Source organism: Thermobia domestica, chromosome 8 (genome assembly GCF_964235325.1).
Source record: "Thermobia domestica chromosome 8, izTheDome1.hap1.1, whole genome shotgun sequence".
NCBI classification, from domain to species: domain Eukaryota; kingdom Metazoa; phylum Arthropoda; class Insecta; order Zygentoma; family Lepismatidae; genus Thermobia; species Thermobia domestica.
The window spans coordinates 154,108,450-154,129,539 of record NC_137461.1 but is presented as its reverse complement, the minus strand read 5'-3'; the positions used below and the strand labels follow the sequence as shown (position 1 = coordinate 154,129,539).

General features: G+C 38.2%; 1 protein-coding gene across 3 annotated transcripts in view; it reads left to right on the top strand.

Moving 5' to 3' along the window:
- Positions 1 to 21,090, top strand: part of LOC145693302 (alpha-tocopherol transfer protein-like) — a 373,161-nt gene that overhangs the window by 281,405 nt on the left and 70,666 nt on the right. For all 3 annotated transcript variants that reach the window (XM_081769164.1, XM_081769163.1, XM_081769161.1), the window contains one exon: positions 10,337 to 10,493. In XM_081769164.1, coding sequence (XP_081625290.1) covers positions 10,343 to 10,493 — 151 coding nt within the window. In that variant the 5' untranslated portion in view covers positions 10,337 to 10,342. The remainder of the gene's footprint in view (positions 1 to 10,336; positions 10,494 to 21,090) is intronic.

Below are 21,090 nucleotides of genomic sequence, written 5' to 3'. Positions count from 1 at the left end.
TAGCTACACTTTGATATCAACACACACATTGCTCACATTTCAATATCGATCATGCGATCCCACTAGTTACATTTATTTAGTTTATCCAGCTTCTTTGTGAGTCCCCTTGCACAATTTCACCTTGGCCTCAGTTGTTGCATCCTTATTGGTATGCAACCGTGCGCACCATATTGCATCGGTTTGAAGGAATATTATTGGTGTATTGGCAATGGCTTTCATGTTCTTGACGCTAATCCTTACATTTCCGACGCTTGGCACTCACGTTTACTGACTACGAGTGAATTTCTGGGCATTTTTCGTTACGTGTTTCCACACATGTGAATCACCCTGCTTCATCTGTTGTGCTCTACCGGAACTCCAGATGTCTTTCTAGAGTATTTGAGTACAAATTCGCTACACTTAATACTGTTGGTCTGCATCCGTACCTGGCGATTATGCAACCACACACAACGAGCATGAAGGTGTCCGCCATTTTGTATTTGTTCCAGATATCGACTTAATACAAACGAATTATTGTTACTTGGTAGAAACCCTATCAATTCATATCCATTTAGACCAATTCTCATTTGGCAGATTATCCGGGACTCCCTATGTTCCTTTGGAGAATCCCTTGCGCGTGCATGGTAGGATTGTGAAACATGCAAAATTCAATACAGCAGATATGACTTCTTCAGAGAATTTTTTACCCGCCCTCTTTCCGTTGGATAGTTTCCGAACTATTGGCTTCCGAAAGCCATTTTCCCACGCTTTCGGCACCTTGTAGATCCGAAACTATGTCCGATAGCCGAAAGTTCAAGAGATTTTTTTTCTTGTCTCAGTGGCAGGAGTCACTTCGTAAGAGTTGTAACACTTATTTTGCAACCCCGATATAGTAGTTCAAATAATCTCTCATGGTAAATGTAAAATCATGATTTGAAATAACGGACACCAAACAGACAGTAACACAGTTTTAATATATATGTAATTTATGAAAGTGCGTTTTAATATATGAAATACTGGAAGCTGAGAAGGGTGAAAGAAATTCGACAGATAGACAACATCAAAGTATCTTTCAGTTTAACGTCCCATGATTATGACTTGGGACTAAAGGAGACGTTGATTAAAGCTGGGATAATTGGTGGAATGAGAATATGAGAGGAAACTTGAGTACCCCAAGAAAAACCTACGGGTCCGATGTTGTCCACCACAAAACTTACTTGGGCGGGGATTGAACCACAGACATCACACATCAGAGGTAAACGCTCAACCATTGTGCCACCGTGCCCCCACAATACTGAAGTATCGATGGATTCTACATTCAAAAAAATATATAAGATTCTCTTCAAGTAACTGTTAATTTTAATCAACTACTCGTTAATTAACAACATAACAGAGATGGAGTGGGTCACTAGGTCGGTGGGTCAGTGGGTCAAGTGGGTCGTTTTCTTAGTGTGTCAGTTGATCGTGGGTCAACAGCATGTGACCCACTTCGATGCACCACCCACCATGGCTCACTGCGACCCACCACCCACCATGACCCACTCTGACCTACCGAACCATTCTGCTCACTGAATTGAGAATAGCATCTTCTGAACACTTGTGAATTTGTTTACGTTTTACTTTGAAAGTCTCTATTTCCCTTCCTTTTTCATGTTTCTGTTTACTTATCTGAGATGAATATATACTTAACAAGCAAGGTTTTCCAAGTGTCACACTCCGATTTGCTTGAAATTTCTACGGTGAACAAAGAAATTCAAAGTAAGATATACATGTTTTATATATATATATATATATATATATATATATATATATATATATATATATATATATCGGCTAACGTAGGGATGGGGGGTAAATACCCCCTAAACTGCGAACATAGGACAATAAGACACCTTTTTAGTAAGTCCATAACTAGCAACGCACAATGCAGATTTGCTTGAAACTTCTACAGCAAATAAAGTAGATAAGGGTAAGACACAAATGTTATATATACATTAAGACACAAATGTTAAGACATAAATGTTAAGGGGGAAAATACTCTTACAAACTTCGAACATACAGCAATATGACACCTCTTAGCAAGGCCATAACTAGCAACGCGCAATGCAGACTTCCTTGAAATTCTTCCCGGCGAGAGCTCATGTTGTTCGGATTCCACGTTAATCAGTAGGTCCACGTCTCGTATAGCCTCGCTGCTGAAAGGGACGCTAAACTAAAATAAACTCAACTCAAACTCAACTCTTGAAATGCCTGCAGTGAATTAAAAAAAAATAAAACAGGACAAACATGTTTATTTTATATCGGCCAACGTGGAGGTGAAGGAACAAACACCCTTCTCAGCTGCGAAAATAGAGCAATATGACACTTTTTTAGTAATGCCATAACTAGCAACGCACACTGCAAATTTTCTTGAAACTCCTACACTGAATAGAGGGAGTGTTTGACCACTTCATCCCCCACGTTGACCGATATAAAGAAACACACATATCCTAGTTTTACTTACTGTATTCACTGTACCAAATTTCACAAAATTAAATCCCCACGTTAAGCGGGTTTGCATATCCAGGCTCCTAACTATGAAAACATTTACGCTCACTCCAACCTCAATCATTTCACGAATTCAACCTGTTTTACGTATGTTATTAGGACATAATATCGATTGTGATTTATTCTAAAAACACTTTTATACATTGCAAGAGCTGTAACGTCCAAATATTTACTGAGAACTCATAGTCGTATCGGAATAAACAAAAGCGAGTATGGAACAGTAAACTGCTTTCACAAGAGGCAAAAGAAGATGTGCAAAGGCATACAAAACGGTCGAGTGGTTTGGGTCGATACACTATCAATCACATGTTTGTGTGTTCAAACCCGGAAGTAAGTTGTTTCTTTTTTAAGTGTCTTCCTATTTTCATCCGGAGGCTGAAAATATTTCTTTGAGTAACTCATTGAAAACTTCTTTTGTTTCAAATTCGATTAGAACGGAACATTATATGAATTGCGAATATTAAATCCATAGCCAAAAAAAAAAAAAAAAAAAATGAAGTATACTCACTACTCCATTATCCTCTGATTTGTAACGAAAAACTATTTATAAACAGTGGTGACTTAAGAAAATTATCCTCGGGGGAATTTCAATATGCGGGTGGAGGGCAAACATTGGTAGTCCACATTGAGCATGATCGAATATATGATCCTGAAGGCGGAAATTTCTTAGCTCGAAAGGGGTCTCAAATTGTCCGTCAAATCACGTCTTGAAAGTATCATTGGTTAAAAGCTTTTCGTAGCAAATATAATATTACACTTGTTTCTCGTTCTACATTTAGAATTGGTAAAATCATAACTTACAGAGGATTATAATAAAAGCATAAAAATTACAATACCAATCATATATAAATTATCCTGTAAGTTACCAACTTTGGGTCAGATTAAAACTCAAATATTTGTTTTCGGATTGCACTTAGAAGTAAGTCCTCTCTGTATAATCCTGATTGGACAGCCATGTATAACTCTAATTAATTAATCAATATTTATACAAATATTTTTTTATTTTACTAATTTTACTATTCAATATTATATACACTTCATTTCCAAAATCAAAATCTCGAAAATGTATATTGTACGAGTGCAGATTCGGAAATAAATGATTATTTATCATATATATTGGTCTCTATTCGAAATTCTATTTAATCGAATCCGACAAGAACACAGACAGAAACATTGAGAACAGGTGAAAAAAAAGAGAGAAAAATGTGCTGTACCCGGCGGAGACTCGAACTTAGTTCGAAAGGTGCTTTATAAACCGAACGCCTTAGACCACTCGGCTATGGTAACAACTAGTAATTGTAGCAAAGGCTTCGAGTAGTAGTTCTTATTACAGAATAACGTTTTCTATTGCCTAAAATTTAAACCTAATTTACTTTGATAGAATATATCTATTAATTTGTTTCATGATAACGTTTTCGTTACTTTGATGAATTATGTATGTTGTTATATAGATTCTATTACACGTTCTTTCGTAAATATTATAGAAAGTATCAGGGTTATTTATGATCTTTCATGGAAATTGACTGGCGCATGCGCAGTACACAGACAGTTCAATTGGAAGGCGAGGAAGGAAACGCTAACACACTGTTAGAATGTTTCCCTCACAAGCAGTAGTTCCCAACCGAGGGACGGCGGGACGCACTTCCTCCTCCTGGGGTGGCGTGTAGGGTTTACGAAGTCTCTTCGTTGTGTTATATTTCTTGAATGATTATGCACAATATACAGTTACATCTTCGACACCTTTGGAAGTGATAAATCGTAGTATAAATAAATCGTCTTCCACACACAGTGATTGTTGCTTTTCCAATATTATAAACTGGAACACTTTTTATTTTAATAGAATATAAAAGTTTCCATGGGAGGGGTTACAACCCCCTGGGTCTTTGATATGTCACCGCCTAAACTGTAACTTTCAAGTTAGAATCGAAAAATGGAGACATGTGACCTACTAAATATATTTTTTAGTTCATTATACATTTTCATAAATAAAATATCCACAATTACAATGACAGTAAATGCTAAGTAATTATTGTAAATGTTTTTACTTTCATTTTCCCACTTTCTTCTCAACTGAGCTTGAAAAATGTAAAAATGGGAGGTTAAGAATTTCAAATATTACGTATATTTTAGCGTATTACGAAATTATAATTAATAGAATCCGGCAGGATCACAAACAGAAACGTCAAGAAGAGGTAAAACCAAATTGTACTGTGGTGGGATTCGAACTACTCTTGAATGGTGCCTCAGAATCTCTAGCCGAATGCCTCAGTCCACTAGGCAAATGTCACAAGTTGAAAATATAGTAAGCGTGTTTCGTGTTCAATCTTTTGTTACAGTATGAAATTTATTTTGTATTCTCTGAAGTTTAAGCCTATTTTGGCCTGATGTAATAGTCTGTTGAAATTGTTTTATGTTTACGGTATTCTTTACTTTGACGAATGATGTTGTTAATATAGGTTCTATTACGTATTCGTTCATAAATATTACAACAATTGTCAGGATTATTTATGATCTTTCATGAAAACTGACTGGTGCATGCGCAGTAGAAACAGAAAGATGCACTTTACCGACATTTGTCATACACGCCAGAACGCAAATTTCTAACAGGCTCTGAAAATGCCTCGCTCTAAAGGTTGTGGAGAACTGTCTGTTGCTCTGAGAGGAGAAATCATAGGCCGAGCAAAAATGGGACAAACTGTGCCTCAGATTGCTAGAGATCTGGGATGTGACAAGAAAACGGTCAAGAAATGGGTTCAACGACATGAAGAAGGTGGTGAATGGTTCAGGTCTCGGTCAAGAAGTGGAAGGCCAAAGGTGACAACTGCAGCTCAAGATCAAGCTTAAGTTACAGAAGTAATGAACAGACCTCTACGCCACACGTCAATCCTCTTGGACAAAGCCAGAGAATATAATTGTTCTCACGAAACAATAAGAAGAAGATTATTGGGGGCTGGTCTACACTGTTCAAGACCCGCTAGGAAGAATCTCCTGACTGAAACTCACAAGGCCAGACGAATGGAATGGGCACAGAATAACATAACCCAACCTCAGTCATATTGGGACTTAGTCATCTGGACCGACGAGAAGGTTTTCAAGTCTAACCAACAAGGCAGAGTTATATTGTATAGACCGCGCGGAACCAGATATGCTGAACAAAATATTATCAGAACTTCTTGTTCAGGACGAATATCAGCACACTTTTGGGGATACATGACGGCTGCTGGTCCTGGAGATTTGGTTGCGGTGCCTGAGAGAATGAACAGCGGTGTTTACATTAATATCCTCGAAAATACGTTGTTACCGCCCTTAGAAAGAAACTTCCCCGAACAGGAAGAATATATACTTATGCATGACAACAGTGCTGTTCACACTTCCCGGCAAACACGAGAGTGGCTAAGTGAACATCCAGAGTTAATTTGTATTGAGTGGTCCCCTCTATCCCCAGATTTGAACCCAATTGAACATCTCTGGGCCTACATGGTGCAAGAATGGGAAGAGAGACGAGAAGACAGAGACCAAACGTTTCTTCAAAATCATGTTATGGAACTGTGGCAACATTTTCGTGACACACCGTCGTATTGCTCGAGACTTGTATCTAGTATCCCCTCCAGACTTCAAGAAGTTATTGACTCTGGAGGTGATTACACGAAGTACTAGTGTGTTATTTTTGTGTAAACATTTATTTAAGTTTCATTTATTTATTATATTTTTTCAAGAGCAATACTTTCGTTCTTCATTCTTTTCCTTTGCTTGTTTACTTATTAGTTCGTTAAAACGTTAAAGAAGAGTAGTATATCTTCAAAAAGTATTTGTGAATTTACTTTGAACGTTTCTAAGAATACATTTACTTTTTTTTCTTACTCTATATCATGCCCAATATTACTTTCATTTCAGTAAATTAATAACTTTATTTTACATCTCGGATAAAAGTATTATTGCCTTTTTAACGATGTTTTTCCTTTTGATTGTGTAATTTCTAGTTTCATTAAATTATCTCAATTCGAATGAATAAATCACATTTTGTTTATTGTCCCTTCCTTAGCTAGGTTCGAATTCGAGAACAATGTGGTGTAATTTACGTTATTTATTCTTCATATTGTGCAGTAATGACAATATTAATTATTTTTCATGAGTCCAGTTGATCAGTGAGAACTTGGACAAACATTAACCTGGTGATTCTTTACGCAATGACAAGAGTAAAATTCATTTTAGCTGTTCTTTATACTTCACAGCGATGAAACATTCTAACAGTGTGTTAGCGTTTCCTTCCTCGCCTTCCAATTGAACTGTCTGTGTACTGCGCATGCGCCAGTCAATTTCCATGAAAGATCATAAATAACCCTGATACTTTCTATAATATTTACGAAAGAACGTGTAATAGAATCTATATAACAACATACATCATTCATCAAAGTAACGAAAACGTTATCATGAAACAAATTAATAGACATATTATAGGTTTAAATTTTAGGCAATAGAAAACGTTATTCTGTAATAGGAACTACTACTCGAAGCCTTTGCTACAATTACTAGTTGTTACCATAGCCGAGTGGTCTAAAGCGTTCGACTTATAAAGCACTTTTCGAACTAAGTTCGAATCTCCGCCGGGTACAGCACCTTTTTTTCACCTGTTCTCAATGTTTCTGTCTGTGTTCTTGTCGGATTCGATTAAATAGAATTTCGAATAGAGACCAATATATATGATAAATAATCATTTATTTCCGAATCTGCACTCGTACAATATACATTTTCGAGATTTTGATTTTGGAAATGAAGTGTATATAATATTGAATAGTAAAATTAGTAAAATAAAAAAAATATTTGTATAAATATTGATTAATTAATTAGAGTTATACATGGCTGTCCAATCAGGATTATACAGAGAGGACTTACTTCTAAGTGCAATCCGAAAACAAATATTTGAGTTTTAATCTGACCCAAAGTTGGTAACTTACAGGATAATTTATATATGATTGGTATTGTAATTTTTATGCTTTTATTATAATCCTCTGTACGTTATGATTTTACCAATTCTAAATGTAGAACGAGAAACAAGTGTAATATTATATTTGCTACGAAAAGCTTTTAACCAATGATACTTTCAAGACGTGATTTGACGGAGAATCTGAGACCCCTTTCGAGCTAAGAAATTTCCGCCTTCAGGACCATATATTCGATCGTGCTCAATGTGGACTACCAATGTTTGCCCTCCACACGCACATTGAAATTCCCCCCGAGGATAATTTTCTTAAGTCACCACTGTTTATAAATAGTTTTTCGTTACAAATCAGAGGATAATGGAGTAGTGAGTATACTTCATTTTTTTTTTTTTTTTTTTTTTTTTTGGCTATGGATTTAATATTCGCAATTCATATAATGTTCCGTTCTAATCGAATTTGAAACAAAAGAAGTTTTCAATGAGTTACTCAAAGAAATATTTTCAGCCTCCGGATGAAAATAAGAAGACACTTAAAAAAGAAACAACTTACTACCGGGTTTGAACACACAAACATGTGATTGATAGTGTATCGACCCAAACCACTCAACCGTTTTGTATGCCTTTGCACATCTTCTTTTGCCTCTTGTGAAAGCAGTTTACTGTTCCATACTCGCTTTTGTTTATTCCGATACGACTATGAGTTCTCAGTAAATATTTGGACGTTACAGCTCTTGCAATGTATAAAAGTGTTTTTAGAATAAATCACAATCGATATTATGTCCTAATAACATACGTAAAACAGGTTGAATTCGTGAAATGATTGAGGTTGGAGTGAGCGTAAATGTTTTCATAGTTAGGAGCCTGGATATGCAAACCCGCTTAACGTGGGGATTTAATTTTGTGAAATTTGGTACAAGTTTCACGCATTTTCCTTTTCTAGTTATGGCCTTATATTGTATTATGTTCGCAGTTTAGAAGGGTGTTTTCCCCTTCACCTGCACGTTGGCCGATATAAAATAAACATGTTTGTCGTACTTTTAATGTTTTTTATTCACCGCAGGAGCTTCAAGAAAAACGCATTGTGCGTTGCTAGTTATAGCCTTCCTACAAGGTGTCAAATTGTCCTATGTTTCTAGTTTAGGGTTTGTTTACCTCCTTCATCCTCCACGTTGGCCAATATTTAAAAAAAAACACGTATGCCGTACTTTTAATTCCTTTATTGATTGCAGAAGTTTCAAGCAAATCTGCATTGTGTGATGGTAGTTATTGCCTTACTAAAAGTTGCCCCCTTCATCCCCACGTTGGTCAATATAAAAAAAAACACGTATGTCTTACTTTTGATTCCTTTATTCACTGCAGGTGTTTCAAGCAAATCTGCATTGTGCGTTGCCAGCTATGGCCTTGCTACAAAGTTGTCATATTACCTTATGTTTGCAGTTTAGGGAGGGGGTGTTTACCCCCATCATCCCCCACGTTGGCCGATATAGAAAAACACGCATATCTTACTTTTGATTCCTTAAATCACTGAAGGAGTTTCAAGTAGATCGAAGTGTGACACTTGTATGTGAAAACCTTGCTTGTATGTGAAAAAATAACTTCAGGCACTTTTGGATATTGATATTTGTAATTGTAATAATAGCAAAAGAACTTATACCACTACTTGGCTTTTGAGACAAACAGCCTGTCAGTTTTTAGAGGAGCTAACTACTGGAAAAAATATATTTTTGAATACTGTAATATATAAATTATTATATAAAAAATGAATGTAACTATGTGTGTCTGATCATCACGGCTAAATTGCGAAGTCAAATGAAATTACTTTTGGTATATATTTAGGCCTTAATCCAAACTGGTATGTTATCATATCGCTTTCATTATAATATATATCCTAAGGGGGTAGTGGGGATCCGAATTTTTGCGAAAAAAATTCTCGCCAGCCGTTTAGCTTACGGAGCTGAAATTCAGTGTATTAACTCTTTATTGAAAATAAAAAGAACGTGTCCTAGCATTTTTTTTATTTTTCCTTTATGGGCAAGGGGCGCTTTCTACATATGGAAAAATGGTATTGGGTTGGTTTGTAAAAATAATCGAAAACGATTGATATTAGTTGGGAAACAAATTGAGAAACAATTATTAATTGAGAAACAAAAAATCAGTTCTTCGATTCATGTATCCACTGCTTTCTACTATAATAATTGCAAAAGTTTATATTTATTATATGGAGCGCTCAGGGCACAGGGCAATCAATAAATAAAGTTGTGAGAAAAATAGACATAACATTTGTACTGTAAGCTTAATTACACGGAAATTTTAAGTTTGTACTATATGCATAATTATATGGAAAATTTTAGTTTTTTCCATTACGTTGGTTTACTTACTTTGATTTGTTACTTTCGAATTTCATCCTTTTTTCCACTGAAAAGTATCGATAATTCAACAAGGAAATAATTACACCATGATAATTTAATTGAAATTCATCCTAATTTGGCCCATGAAAAACACTTTACCATTTTATATCGTAAAGGTCAGATCCGCCGTTCTTGTAATAGATTTGTACTTGAGCGATTAACCCTAGAAATTCAAACTCCGATTAGTTAGAATTTCACAATCTGGTTTTATTACAAGTGTAAACGCTCTGATCAGTAGAGAAGAGACCGTGGATCATGTGCCAGAGTCGATGACGATGTTTTGGTGAGTCAGAGTGGGTCATGGTGGATGGTAGGTCAGATTGGGTCACGGTGGGTCATGGTGGGTGGTGAGTCAAGTTTTCATTCACCCACGTCAACTCTGTTACATAATACTGTTTGAAAGATTTATATGGTATTCTCTTAATAGAAAGCTATTATAATATGTATTTTTTTATTTCATAAGCCCATAATGAAGTGTGTAAAGTATTTGAGGCCTTATGCAGAGCAGAGTGAGACGTCTGTACTTGAGCTACTTAACGAAAATTCGGTTCAAGTGAAGAAAGATCTAAAATATCTAAGGGAATGGCTAAGGAAACAAGCACATCTTCCTCAAGATATAGGTATGTAAGCACTTGTAAGTTGTTATGTCCTAATGTTCTTTAGTATACAGATTGCACATAGTTTTCTCATTCCATTTCAACTGTATGTGATGGTGTACTCGTATATTTTCTTAAATGTAAACTGTAGAAGAAAACATTTCGTTGATAAGAAATTGTAGATATAAATTACAAGATTTGGATTTGTTTCGTAAAATTTAATAAAAAGTGGATTTACGTAAATTATCAAGAATGGTGTATCTTTCTTGTAGTAAAGTCTATTATTTATTGTTATGTTTTGAGAAGCTTAACTTCTTATATCCATTAAATTAATTATATTTCACTACTACTATTTTTGTGTCTCTATCAGCGACGGAACCAGGCTAGTTGTCGCTAGTGATGGGTAAATTCCCTGAAAAATATTTTCGGGAATATTCCCAGGTAATATTCCCGGGAAGATTCCCCAAAATGGGAATTTTCCGGGAATTGATGTATCCTCGTCGCCAAAAGTGCCTTTACATCGCCGTGACGGGTATGTGACTGCGCAGTACACCAAGGAAGGGATGGTTGCATAAGAAATTTTGATTAATTTTGAAGAGTTTTTATTTTGACTAGGGAAATAACGTAGGTATAGGGAGTAAAGGCACAGATTTGAACCGTCAGTACACTGCCATCTCTGAAAAGATTCGTATTCTCAGTTTTTCAATTTATTGTCTTATATGTTAAATTAATAACTGCTAATAATTGCTACTAGCGCTCTTTACTCTTCAGAAATTTCCTAGGACACTTTTCTAAGTCCTAGATTTGTGCGTGAATTATTTCATTCGCTTCACTGACCTTATTTGAGAATGGAATCTAATTACACTGAGCGTGAATATGCTTCGATGTTGTCAAGCAAGGGCCGTAATAAACATAAATATGGTTCTTATTATTAAATAAAACACAGAAGTATTTATTGTGTGTATAGCACAATATAATACAGTAACTAAGCAACATGATAATCACTAACACCAGCAGAATTTTTTCCAACGGGAGGGGGGGGGGGCAAATGCCCATATAGAGTTTTTCGATTTATTGCCCTATATATATTGTTTAAATTCATAACATTTATAATTGATAGCATATATCTTGTTACTTTTTAAAATCGCCGCAGAGAACATTCATCTCCAGACACGATGTAGAGAGAAGAGAAAGAAACAGATATGACCAGTAGCGTAACAAATTTTACTGCGCCAGGGATCGATTAATAATCAATTTACTCATACCCGCCGCCTGCTCCAGGAATTTCAGCTGCTGCATTATATATATGGTTCTATGTCAAAAGCTCCAGACAAAAGGGCGAGGCCAGAAAGGTCCGAGTCAAAACGGCAACGGTCAAACGAGCCCGCAACATAAGGGCTCAAGGCAAAACGGACCCATGTTAAAAGTGCCCTGCGTCAAATGGACCCGTGTCAAAACGAGACGCGCTACAAAAGAGCCCGAGTCAAAAGGGACCTGGTCGAAAGATCTCCGCAAAAAAAGTGAACGAGTCAAAACGGCCCCGCGTCAAATGGATCCGGCTCAAAAGGTCCTGCGACAAAAAAGACCCGAGTCAAAAGGGTCCTGCGTCAAACGTTTCCGAGTAAAAACGGCCCTGCGTAAAAAGAGCACAGGTCAAAAATATCCGGTCAAAAGAACCCGGGTAAATGGCCCCCGCGACAAAAGGCCCCGACTAAAAACGGCCCCGGGTCATGAGATTTCCACGACAAAAGGCCCAGTGCCAAAACTGCCCAGCGTCAAAAGGGGACGCGATAAAGTGGCCCTGGGTCAAAAGTGGCCGGGTCAAGAGGGCCCGCCTCAAAAGGGCCCGAGTGAGAACGGCTCCGCGTCAAAAAGGCCTGGGTCAAAATGTCTCCGCGACAAAAGGCCCAAGTCAAAACAACCCCTGGTCAAAATGATCCGCCTCAAAAGGTCTCGAGTTTAAAGAGCACTGCGTCAAAAGAGCCCGGGTCAAAAGGACCCCGCCTCAAAAGGTCCCATTTGAAATCAGCACAGCGTGAAAAAGGCCTTGGTCCAAAGTTCTCCACGACAAAATGACCAGATTCAAAAGGGCCCAGTGTTAAGAGAGATCGAGTCAAAAAGGCCCTACGTCAAATGGACCGTACCAAAAAGGGTACGCTACAAAAAGGCCCGAGTCAAAAACCCTCGGGTCAAAAGGTCTCGCGACAAAAAGAACCGAGTCTAAACGGCCCTGCATAAACGAGCCCGAGTAAAAACGGCTCTGCATGTAAAGAGCCCTGGTCAAAAGGGCCCGGATAAAAGGACTCCACGACAAAAGTGCCTGAGTCTAAACGGCCCGGGGTCAAAAGATCTCCACGACCAAAGGGCTCGAGTCTAAAGGGCCCGGGTGAAAGGGTTTCCGCGAAAAAAGGGTCCCCGTTTAAACGGCCCCCATCAAAAGGGCCCTGGTCAAAAGGACTCTAGTTAAAAGGGTCCTGCGTCGAAAGATCCCGAGTCAAAAGAACCTCGACTCAAAAGGACCTTATGTCAAATGGACCCATGTCAAAACGGGCCCCACTACAAGAAGGCCTTAGCGAAAAGATCCGGGTCAAAAGTCTCCGCAACAAAAGTGTCCGAGTCAAACAGGCCCTGTGTCAAACGGTCCCGGGTGAAAGATTCCTGCGAGAAAAAGACAAAAGTCAAAAGGGCCCTGCATCAAACGGGCCCGAGTAGAAACGGCCCAGAGTTACAAGAGCGCAGGCCAAAAAGGCTCGGGTAAAAGGGCCTCGCGACAAAAGGCCCTGGGTAGAAACGGCCCCGTGTCAAAATTGCCCGGGTCAAAAGGGCTCGAGTTAAAAGGGCCTCGCGACAAAAGGCCCTGAGTAGAAACAGCCCCGCGTCAAAATTGCCAGGGTCAAAAGGGCTCGAGTTAAAAGGGACCTGTGTCAAAAGAGCCAGGGTCTAAAGGACCCCGCCTCAAAAGGGCCTGAGTCAAAACGGCCCAGCGTCAAACGGGCCCGAGTAGAAACGGTCCCAAGTTACAAGAGCGCAGGTCAAAAGGGCTCAGGTAAAAGGGCCTCGCGAAAAAAGGCCCGAGTAGAAACGGCCCCGCGTCAAAATTGCCCGGGTCAAAAGGGCTCGAGTTAAAAGGGACCTGCGTCAAAAGAGCCAGGGTCACAAGGACCCCGCCTGAAAAGGGCCTGAGTCAAAACGGCCCAGCGTGGAAAAGATCCGGGCGAAAGGGCCCCGCTACAAAAAGATACGAGTCAAAAGTTCCCAGCGTCAAAAATGCCCGGTAAATACGATCCACGTGTAAAAAGCCTGAGATGAAAGCAACAGTGGAAATTACGCATGCACAAGGGGAAAGTATCCCCTTAGTAAGTTGAAGTGTTTGTGCAAGAGAAAGAAAAATATCTGTAGTTATTAGTAACAAATAGGAAATTTGAATGGTGAAATTAGTTTTGTTTGGTTGTTGATTGTTCTGCAACAATCGCTATTGCTTAAGTCGTTCTCCATTAAAGTTTGTTTGCACTTCCGACTGTCTGAGTTTGTATTCTCGATACATAGCCTAATCAAACTCTATCTATTATTGACTTTCCCCTTAGTTCTAAAATTTCATTTCTACCCCTGGATCAAAGTATAGAATGAAAAATATTCTGTGGAAAAGATTACTATAATGTTGCTGTGAGAAGACATATGTGGATCTGCATACAGGTCATTGGGACAGAATAATAATAACGACATGCGTAGACGCACTGATTTGGAGTGGATGTTTCCTTCTGAGTACTCATATTTTTATAGGGAATATATACTTGGCACAGCGTACCATTTAAATCTGCGAAATACGTGAATTCCGCCATATTGCATATCACACAATGGGTGATATCAATAAAACGGAGAAGTTACTCATTACGCCCAATTTTGAAGTAGTTACTCGCATTGGTATCAATAAAAAGAGAACTGAGCACTAGTCGTCTCGGCTGACCTCGAAGAAGCCCCGCCCCTCTAGAGTAATCACACCTCTATTCTCGAGCCGAGCAACTACTCCGCGTTTGATATCAAGAAAAATCAGAGACTCTTCTGTGGTGCAATTTGTGGAACAAGCTAAATAGGTGACTCCGTGAGAAAAATGGCAGAGTACATGATTGTTTTACTACGTAGAAAAACTTATAAACTGCATAGAAATGTTGGAAATGGAGATTACAAAAAGCATTATAAATTTATGAAAGAAACTGTAGAGTGGTTAGCACAACATTTTTTAAGGAGAATCAACCGAAATTCGGGATGGTGGACTACGTAATGATGAAAAGATGCGGGTTTTCTTCAAGGGCGCCGATTCTGTGGGGGCCAGGGGGCCCGGGCCCCCCAAAGCTCATGTGGGCCCCCTATTGTATTTATGAATATACAATATTTGGCATAATTAGAGTGCAATTTGTCTTAAAATCCTGATATATATACTTCTGCATCTGAATGCCCCCCTAAATTTACAGAGAAATCGATGCCCTTGGTTTTCTTGCGTTACGTGAGTGATCCGGGATTCCAGGTCGGAATGTTAGGGGATTCTGATGTGGCTCAAAGTACTGTGTCTATGACTACCTGAAAATGGATTGTTTTCGGAAGTGTGCGTAATATGCAAACAACAAAGGCAGAGTGGCAAGAACAATATACATTTCCGGGTGCTATCGGAGCACTTGACTATACACAAGTAGCATTAAAGAAACCTAGTATTTTGGAGAGTAATACGTTAGTAGGAAGAGCTATTTCGTGGCTAAGCGGTTAGCGTACATGCCTTTGGCATAGGAGACCCGCGTCCGATTCCCGGCAGGAGCTCATATGGTTCGGATTCCACGTTAATCAGTGGGTTCTGTCTCATATAGGCACGCTACTGAAAAGGATGTTAAATTAATAATCAACTCAACTCAACGTTGATAGAAATGGTGTATACATGAGAATGTATTTTGTGTATGTCAAGACGAAAGGGGACACGTATGGTGCGGAAAACGCAATCAGATGGACGTGCTTTGTGACGTGAGTGACTGGACTTTTTTAAAAAGAAAACAAAGGAGTCAAGTGTCTGATTTCGTTCTTAAAGCCAAACAATCTACAAAGACCTTGGACCACACGTGATATGCGCTTGTCGTGTTAATCTTGATATTGCTGGATTCGAATCAACATCCATCAGCTCAAATAGGTTCATTTCCATGGTTTCAGTATTACTTTCTTCTTTCCCGTTTTTTTTCTTCTTTTTATTTTTGTTTTATTCTCGCTCGAATATTAAAGATTCTCTTTTGAATTTGTATCTAAGTCGTAGATGTATTTGATATTTCGTTGCATTTCACTGTAATTACCTTCAAAGTTTCGGCTTTCCTTCGTTTACTTTCTGGTAAATGTGACTTTGAAAGTACCATTGGAAACTCTTTTATAATACAAATGCACTTTGACTGAAACTGTCGTTGCTACCTGCCCGTTCCATGGCGTTTAGGATACTACGCCATAGGTTAGAAACAACGAAATGACCGCGAGACGGATGGGAGAAATGAGTAATCACTTCTTTTATTGATACGACTCACTACTACGCGCAGAAGAAACGCGAGTGAACGTTCATAAATCTCGAGCAGTCTAGACCTGATTAGTGGCTTGTTTTATTGATACGAAATTGAGGAAGGAGATTACTCCAGCTGTAGTTACTCCGATTCACGAGCAGGACTTCTTAGGAGTAGTTACTTATTTTTATTGATATCACCCATTATTTCAAAATAGATAGAGGTAGATGTGTGTCACATAAATTGATGCTAGAATCTTCCTACAAATTACTTTCATCGTCTGTTTCAAAAGCATCGGAGTCTACATTACTTATTATTTCCGTAATCCTTCGGGCGCGAAAATACGCCACTATCATAACCACGAGTTGTCCCGGTGTTATTCAGACCCAAAGGTTAACTAAAAAGACGAAGTGAATCCTAACTAATTACAAGAAGGGTGTTGAAACAGCCATACACACTTCCTCTGGCTAATAAAAAGAGGAGAACAAAAACAGCTACATGTTTTTTTTCCTTCTCAGTACTCATATCTTCATACGGAATATATTCTTGACAAACATATCATTTAACTCTACTCAGTACGTGACCCGTACCCACGAAGGTGACAAATATCAGTGAAAAGTAAACAGAAGGGAGTAGTTTTATGTTGCATTTGTTTCCTTCCGTCGCAGGAACTGACCTTGGTAGCTGCGAGGCAACCAAGACTAAAGTTGTCTCCCTGACTGAACGCCTTGTAACAAGAGATCAACTATAGTTGTCCATGGGTCTCACGTCTCATAGCTCTAAGTATCTGCAGCTATACAGCGAGCTGTGTGCGTTGTGTGCCACTCCCTCTATGCCCCCAGCTGTAGCTGTGTTTACGAAAATATTATTTGATTTTGATCGGGGTAAGGCACGACAATCTCAAGAAAAGCCCTTCACAGTAGCGAGTGACGTCACACAAAGTAGTGACAGGCAGGTGTAGAATGTGCTGGGAGGAACCAGCCAGCTCAACACGAGAGTTTTTTTAAAAAAAGAAACAAGCCGTTTTACAGACATTTTTGTAAATCATGATATATATATATATATATATACAGGTTGTTTCAAAACAACACCGACAACGTTTGGAAGGTGATTCCTGACACCAAGATAAGACAAAAAGTATAGACCAACCTAGGTGCACAAATGCTTCCTTTCGGAGTTATAGACTGTCGAAAACATGAAAAAATTAACTTTAATGGTCCATAGCCCCAAACGTATGGGACCTAGAGTAGTCGGGTCAAGACTTCACCTAGGAACTAGCGTGTACTCTATCCAAAAATACATGTTTCAGAATCGTGCGGTACTTCCGCAACAAATTTTATAGAAGGAATTTGGCTACGGGCATATTATTTGAAACACTCACCAACAACCTCTATAAAAATTGTCGCGGAAGTACCGCAGGATTCTGAAATATGGATATTTGGGTTAAGTTGAGTTGACTTTGAGTTTATCGTCCCGTTCAGCAGCGAGGCTATATGAGACGTGGACCTACTGATTAACGTGGCATCCGAACCACATGAGCTCCCGCCGGGAATCGAACCCGGGTCTCCCGCGCGAAAAACATGGATATTTGGATAGTGCACATATTAAATCCTAAGTTAAGTCTTGACCCGACTACGGTGGGTCCCATAGTTTTGGAGCTGTGGACCTTTAAAGTTCATTTTTCGCGTTTTCGGCAGCCTATAACTCAAAGGAAGCATTTGTGCACACAGGTTTGTCTATACTTTTTACGTTATCTTGGTGTCAGGAATCAGCTCCCGAACGTTCTCGGTGTTGTTTTGAAACATCATGTATATAGTAATTTTGAATGATATGCACTAAGTGCCAAGAAGAGAGAGAGAGAGAGAGAGAGAGAGAGAGAGAGAGAACTTAAATCCTATCACATTAAAATTGTTATTGTCCGCAGAATAATGGTAATAGAAAATAGAATGGTAATAGAATAATACGTATTATATTAAAAAAAATCTTAGAAATTATATTTCTGACAAAAATTTCAAGAGAATAATAGGTTAGTAGGATTTATAACTACGGGTTCTTCTAAAATCTTTGCATCATGCTAGATCGCATAGAGAATTTTTCGTTTAAATAAAACATATCTGATTAGAAAGAGATTATACTTCAAAGAGAAATGTTTAAATTCAGTTTAACTTTTAAATACTTGATGAATAAAGCAAATGAAAACAAGTGGCATGAAAGGTAACTGAGAAATTTAGTATTTGGAGAAGCAAAAAAGTAATGTGCAGGATACAGAAATTTCTAGCGTCGTCTCGGAAACGAGACGAGAAGTGTATGCTTATATAAGAGTTAAGACAAGAAGTGTATGTCCAAGTTAGAGACGAGACGAGAAACAACAATTCTTGTCTCATTTTTGAGACAAGATATTTATCAAGTCTCATGGGCAACAATTCACTGAAATCTTAGATACCAGTGTTTCAGTATTACATCATTCATAGTAAAAGTTCATAAATTATTACAGTGGTTGTACGAACACAACGAAGAGTAAAATGAAATCTTTCAGTTTTACGTCCCACGCTTATGCCGGTTAGGCTAGAGGAGACGGTGACGATAAAAAATGAATGAAATGCTGGAATGAAGAAAGGGAGGAAACGGGAGAATCCCGAGAAAACCCAAGAGCCTGGACAATGAAGAGTATTTCTCAACATTTTAAGATACGCAAGTTATTACATAATATACTTCAATAATAAATATGATTTAAATGTTGATATATTACACTCCTAGTGGAACTCTCGTAAGTCGGAAGCATTCTCATAATTTCTAGATAAAATTAAGAAGAAAGCCAAGGCATAAATTTATAAAACGAGAAGAGAAATAATTCTTCGAGAATCAAAATGAGACGAGAATCCAACACTTAATTTAAGAGACGACAGGAGAAAACTTTATTTCTCGTCTCGTCTCGTGAGCAACACTACGCAAACGTACTGGTAATCAAATCAAGTCTTCCGTGTCACTAAGGAAGGAGAAGATTGATGGCTCAGTAGTGCAGCCTTTAAATTTGATGTGAGGACTATAATTTTATCCCAAATATAGTATGTTCCTCACGAGAAAGACGACGAGAAATAAGATTTTCTCGTCTCGTCAATTTTTATAGAATTCTCGTCTCGTCTCAATTTTCGAAGACGATTATTTCTCTTTCGTGTCGATAATCTAAAAAGTTTTTCCCGTCTCCTCTTGTCTCGTAAAGTAGTTTCTGGTCTCGATTCAGAAGAAATACTCTGCTAATTTTTATGTCGCTTGATGGCAATTGAAGAGAGTACTACCAATCTGTTTTGAGATCACCCCTATGTAATTGGGAGAGAGACGGAACCACATCAAACAAAACATGAATTTTAGATTTCTTCTTGAGAACCGAGATTATATGAGACGTAGATGGTAGATCTACAGTTTAAAGTGGAACTCGAACTCGAGCTCTCATACAGAAAAGGCTCATGCACTAGTTGTTAGAACAACAGTTAGAGCTACGACAATAACATATATATAAAAGTATCAGTGATTAACGCGGACTTTAGTAAGATTGTGGCTTAAGTCAATAAAAATTACATGATGTAACCAACACTCTTAACAATTAGCACGAACAGCGCCAAATCATCGTAATGGAATTGAGTGTAGAACTGAAAAGAAAGAAAAAAAACATTCATTGGAATACTTTGACAGAATCCACATATTTGGATGTTCGTAATTATTACATAATGTGGAATTATATATAGAAATTTGTCACATTATAATCACACTTTTTTTTTTTTTTGTCTTTAGACTGTGGAGTATGCAAGGGAAGTTTTGGGATTTAACTTCTCGTAAGATATTATGTAAAAATAAATATGTATTATGTTAGGATATATATTCAAAACTCACACTTTGTATTTCATTATTGAACTTACTGTAATATGAACTTGTAACTTTATTATATACAGTATGTTACCTGTCTTTCTTTTCCGTCTTACTCTTATAAGTTCTCCTAGTAGAAGTTGCATACACAAGATTCGTTCGCGATAACCTTCCACTTTTCATGCCCTAACACGTTTGTGATACCCCCAATGAAATGAAATGAAATCTTTGAGTTTTACGTCCCACGGTCATGCCGGTTAGGCTAAAGGAGACTGTGGTGATGAATAATGAATGAAATGGTGGAATGAAGAATGTGGGAGGAAACGGGAGAACCCCCGAGAAAACCCACGCACACGGTGTTTGTCCACCACAAAGTTCACTTGGCGGGGGCTGGGATCGAACCCGGGACCCCAAGCACCAGAGGTGAACGCTCTACCACTGAGCCACCGCGGCCCCCAAAACTCGACTTGACTCGAAGCAGGCATCTTTGAGATCGACTCGAGAACTCGGCTCGGAAAACTTCCCCCAACTCGGCTCAAATTCGGATCGAGTTTCCAGTCGAGTCGAGCCAATTCGAGCTAAATCCTTTGTGTAGTTCCAAGTACTGCTATATTCAAGTATCCTACATAGACAATATAACTATCAATGATACTACTACTACTACTACTATAACTAATTATTATTATAACACCGTGTACCTGTATAAACATGGAATATAGGTGGTTTTTATCTGAATACAAAAAATTAGTCGACTGTCCATCTCGGTCGTCAAGAAATCTTCAGGAGGCAAGGATATCTGTAATTTTTATTTTTATTCTCAGATTTATATGCAATCTTTTAAACAAATAATTTTATTCAGTCTTTTCTTTTTTTATAAATTAGCTAGAATACTCGTTTTCATACGGGGAGAATATGTTTCATTTTGGATATAAAGGGAACCAAAACTGTCACCATCAACTTACGGACTCCACAAACTATGGATTCGACACAAATATCGGTCATTTTCGATCATTTTTATATATATCTCCCCTTCCCCAAGTTGCATGGCTAAATTTTAATTTAAATGGCATCGCAAGTATTACTGTTCATCTCAGCGACCCCAAACATCATGGACTCGACTCTAATATCGGTCATTTTCGAACATTTTGTATATGCCATCTTCCCCTTTACCCAAGTTGCGGGGTGAATTTGGATTTAAACTGCATCGAAAGTGTCACTGTTTATCTCAGCGACCCCGA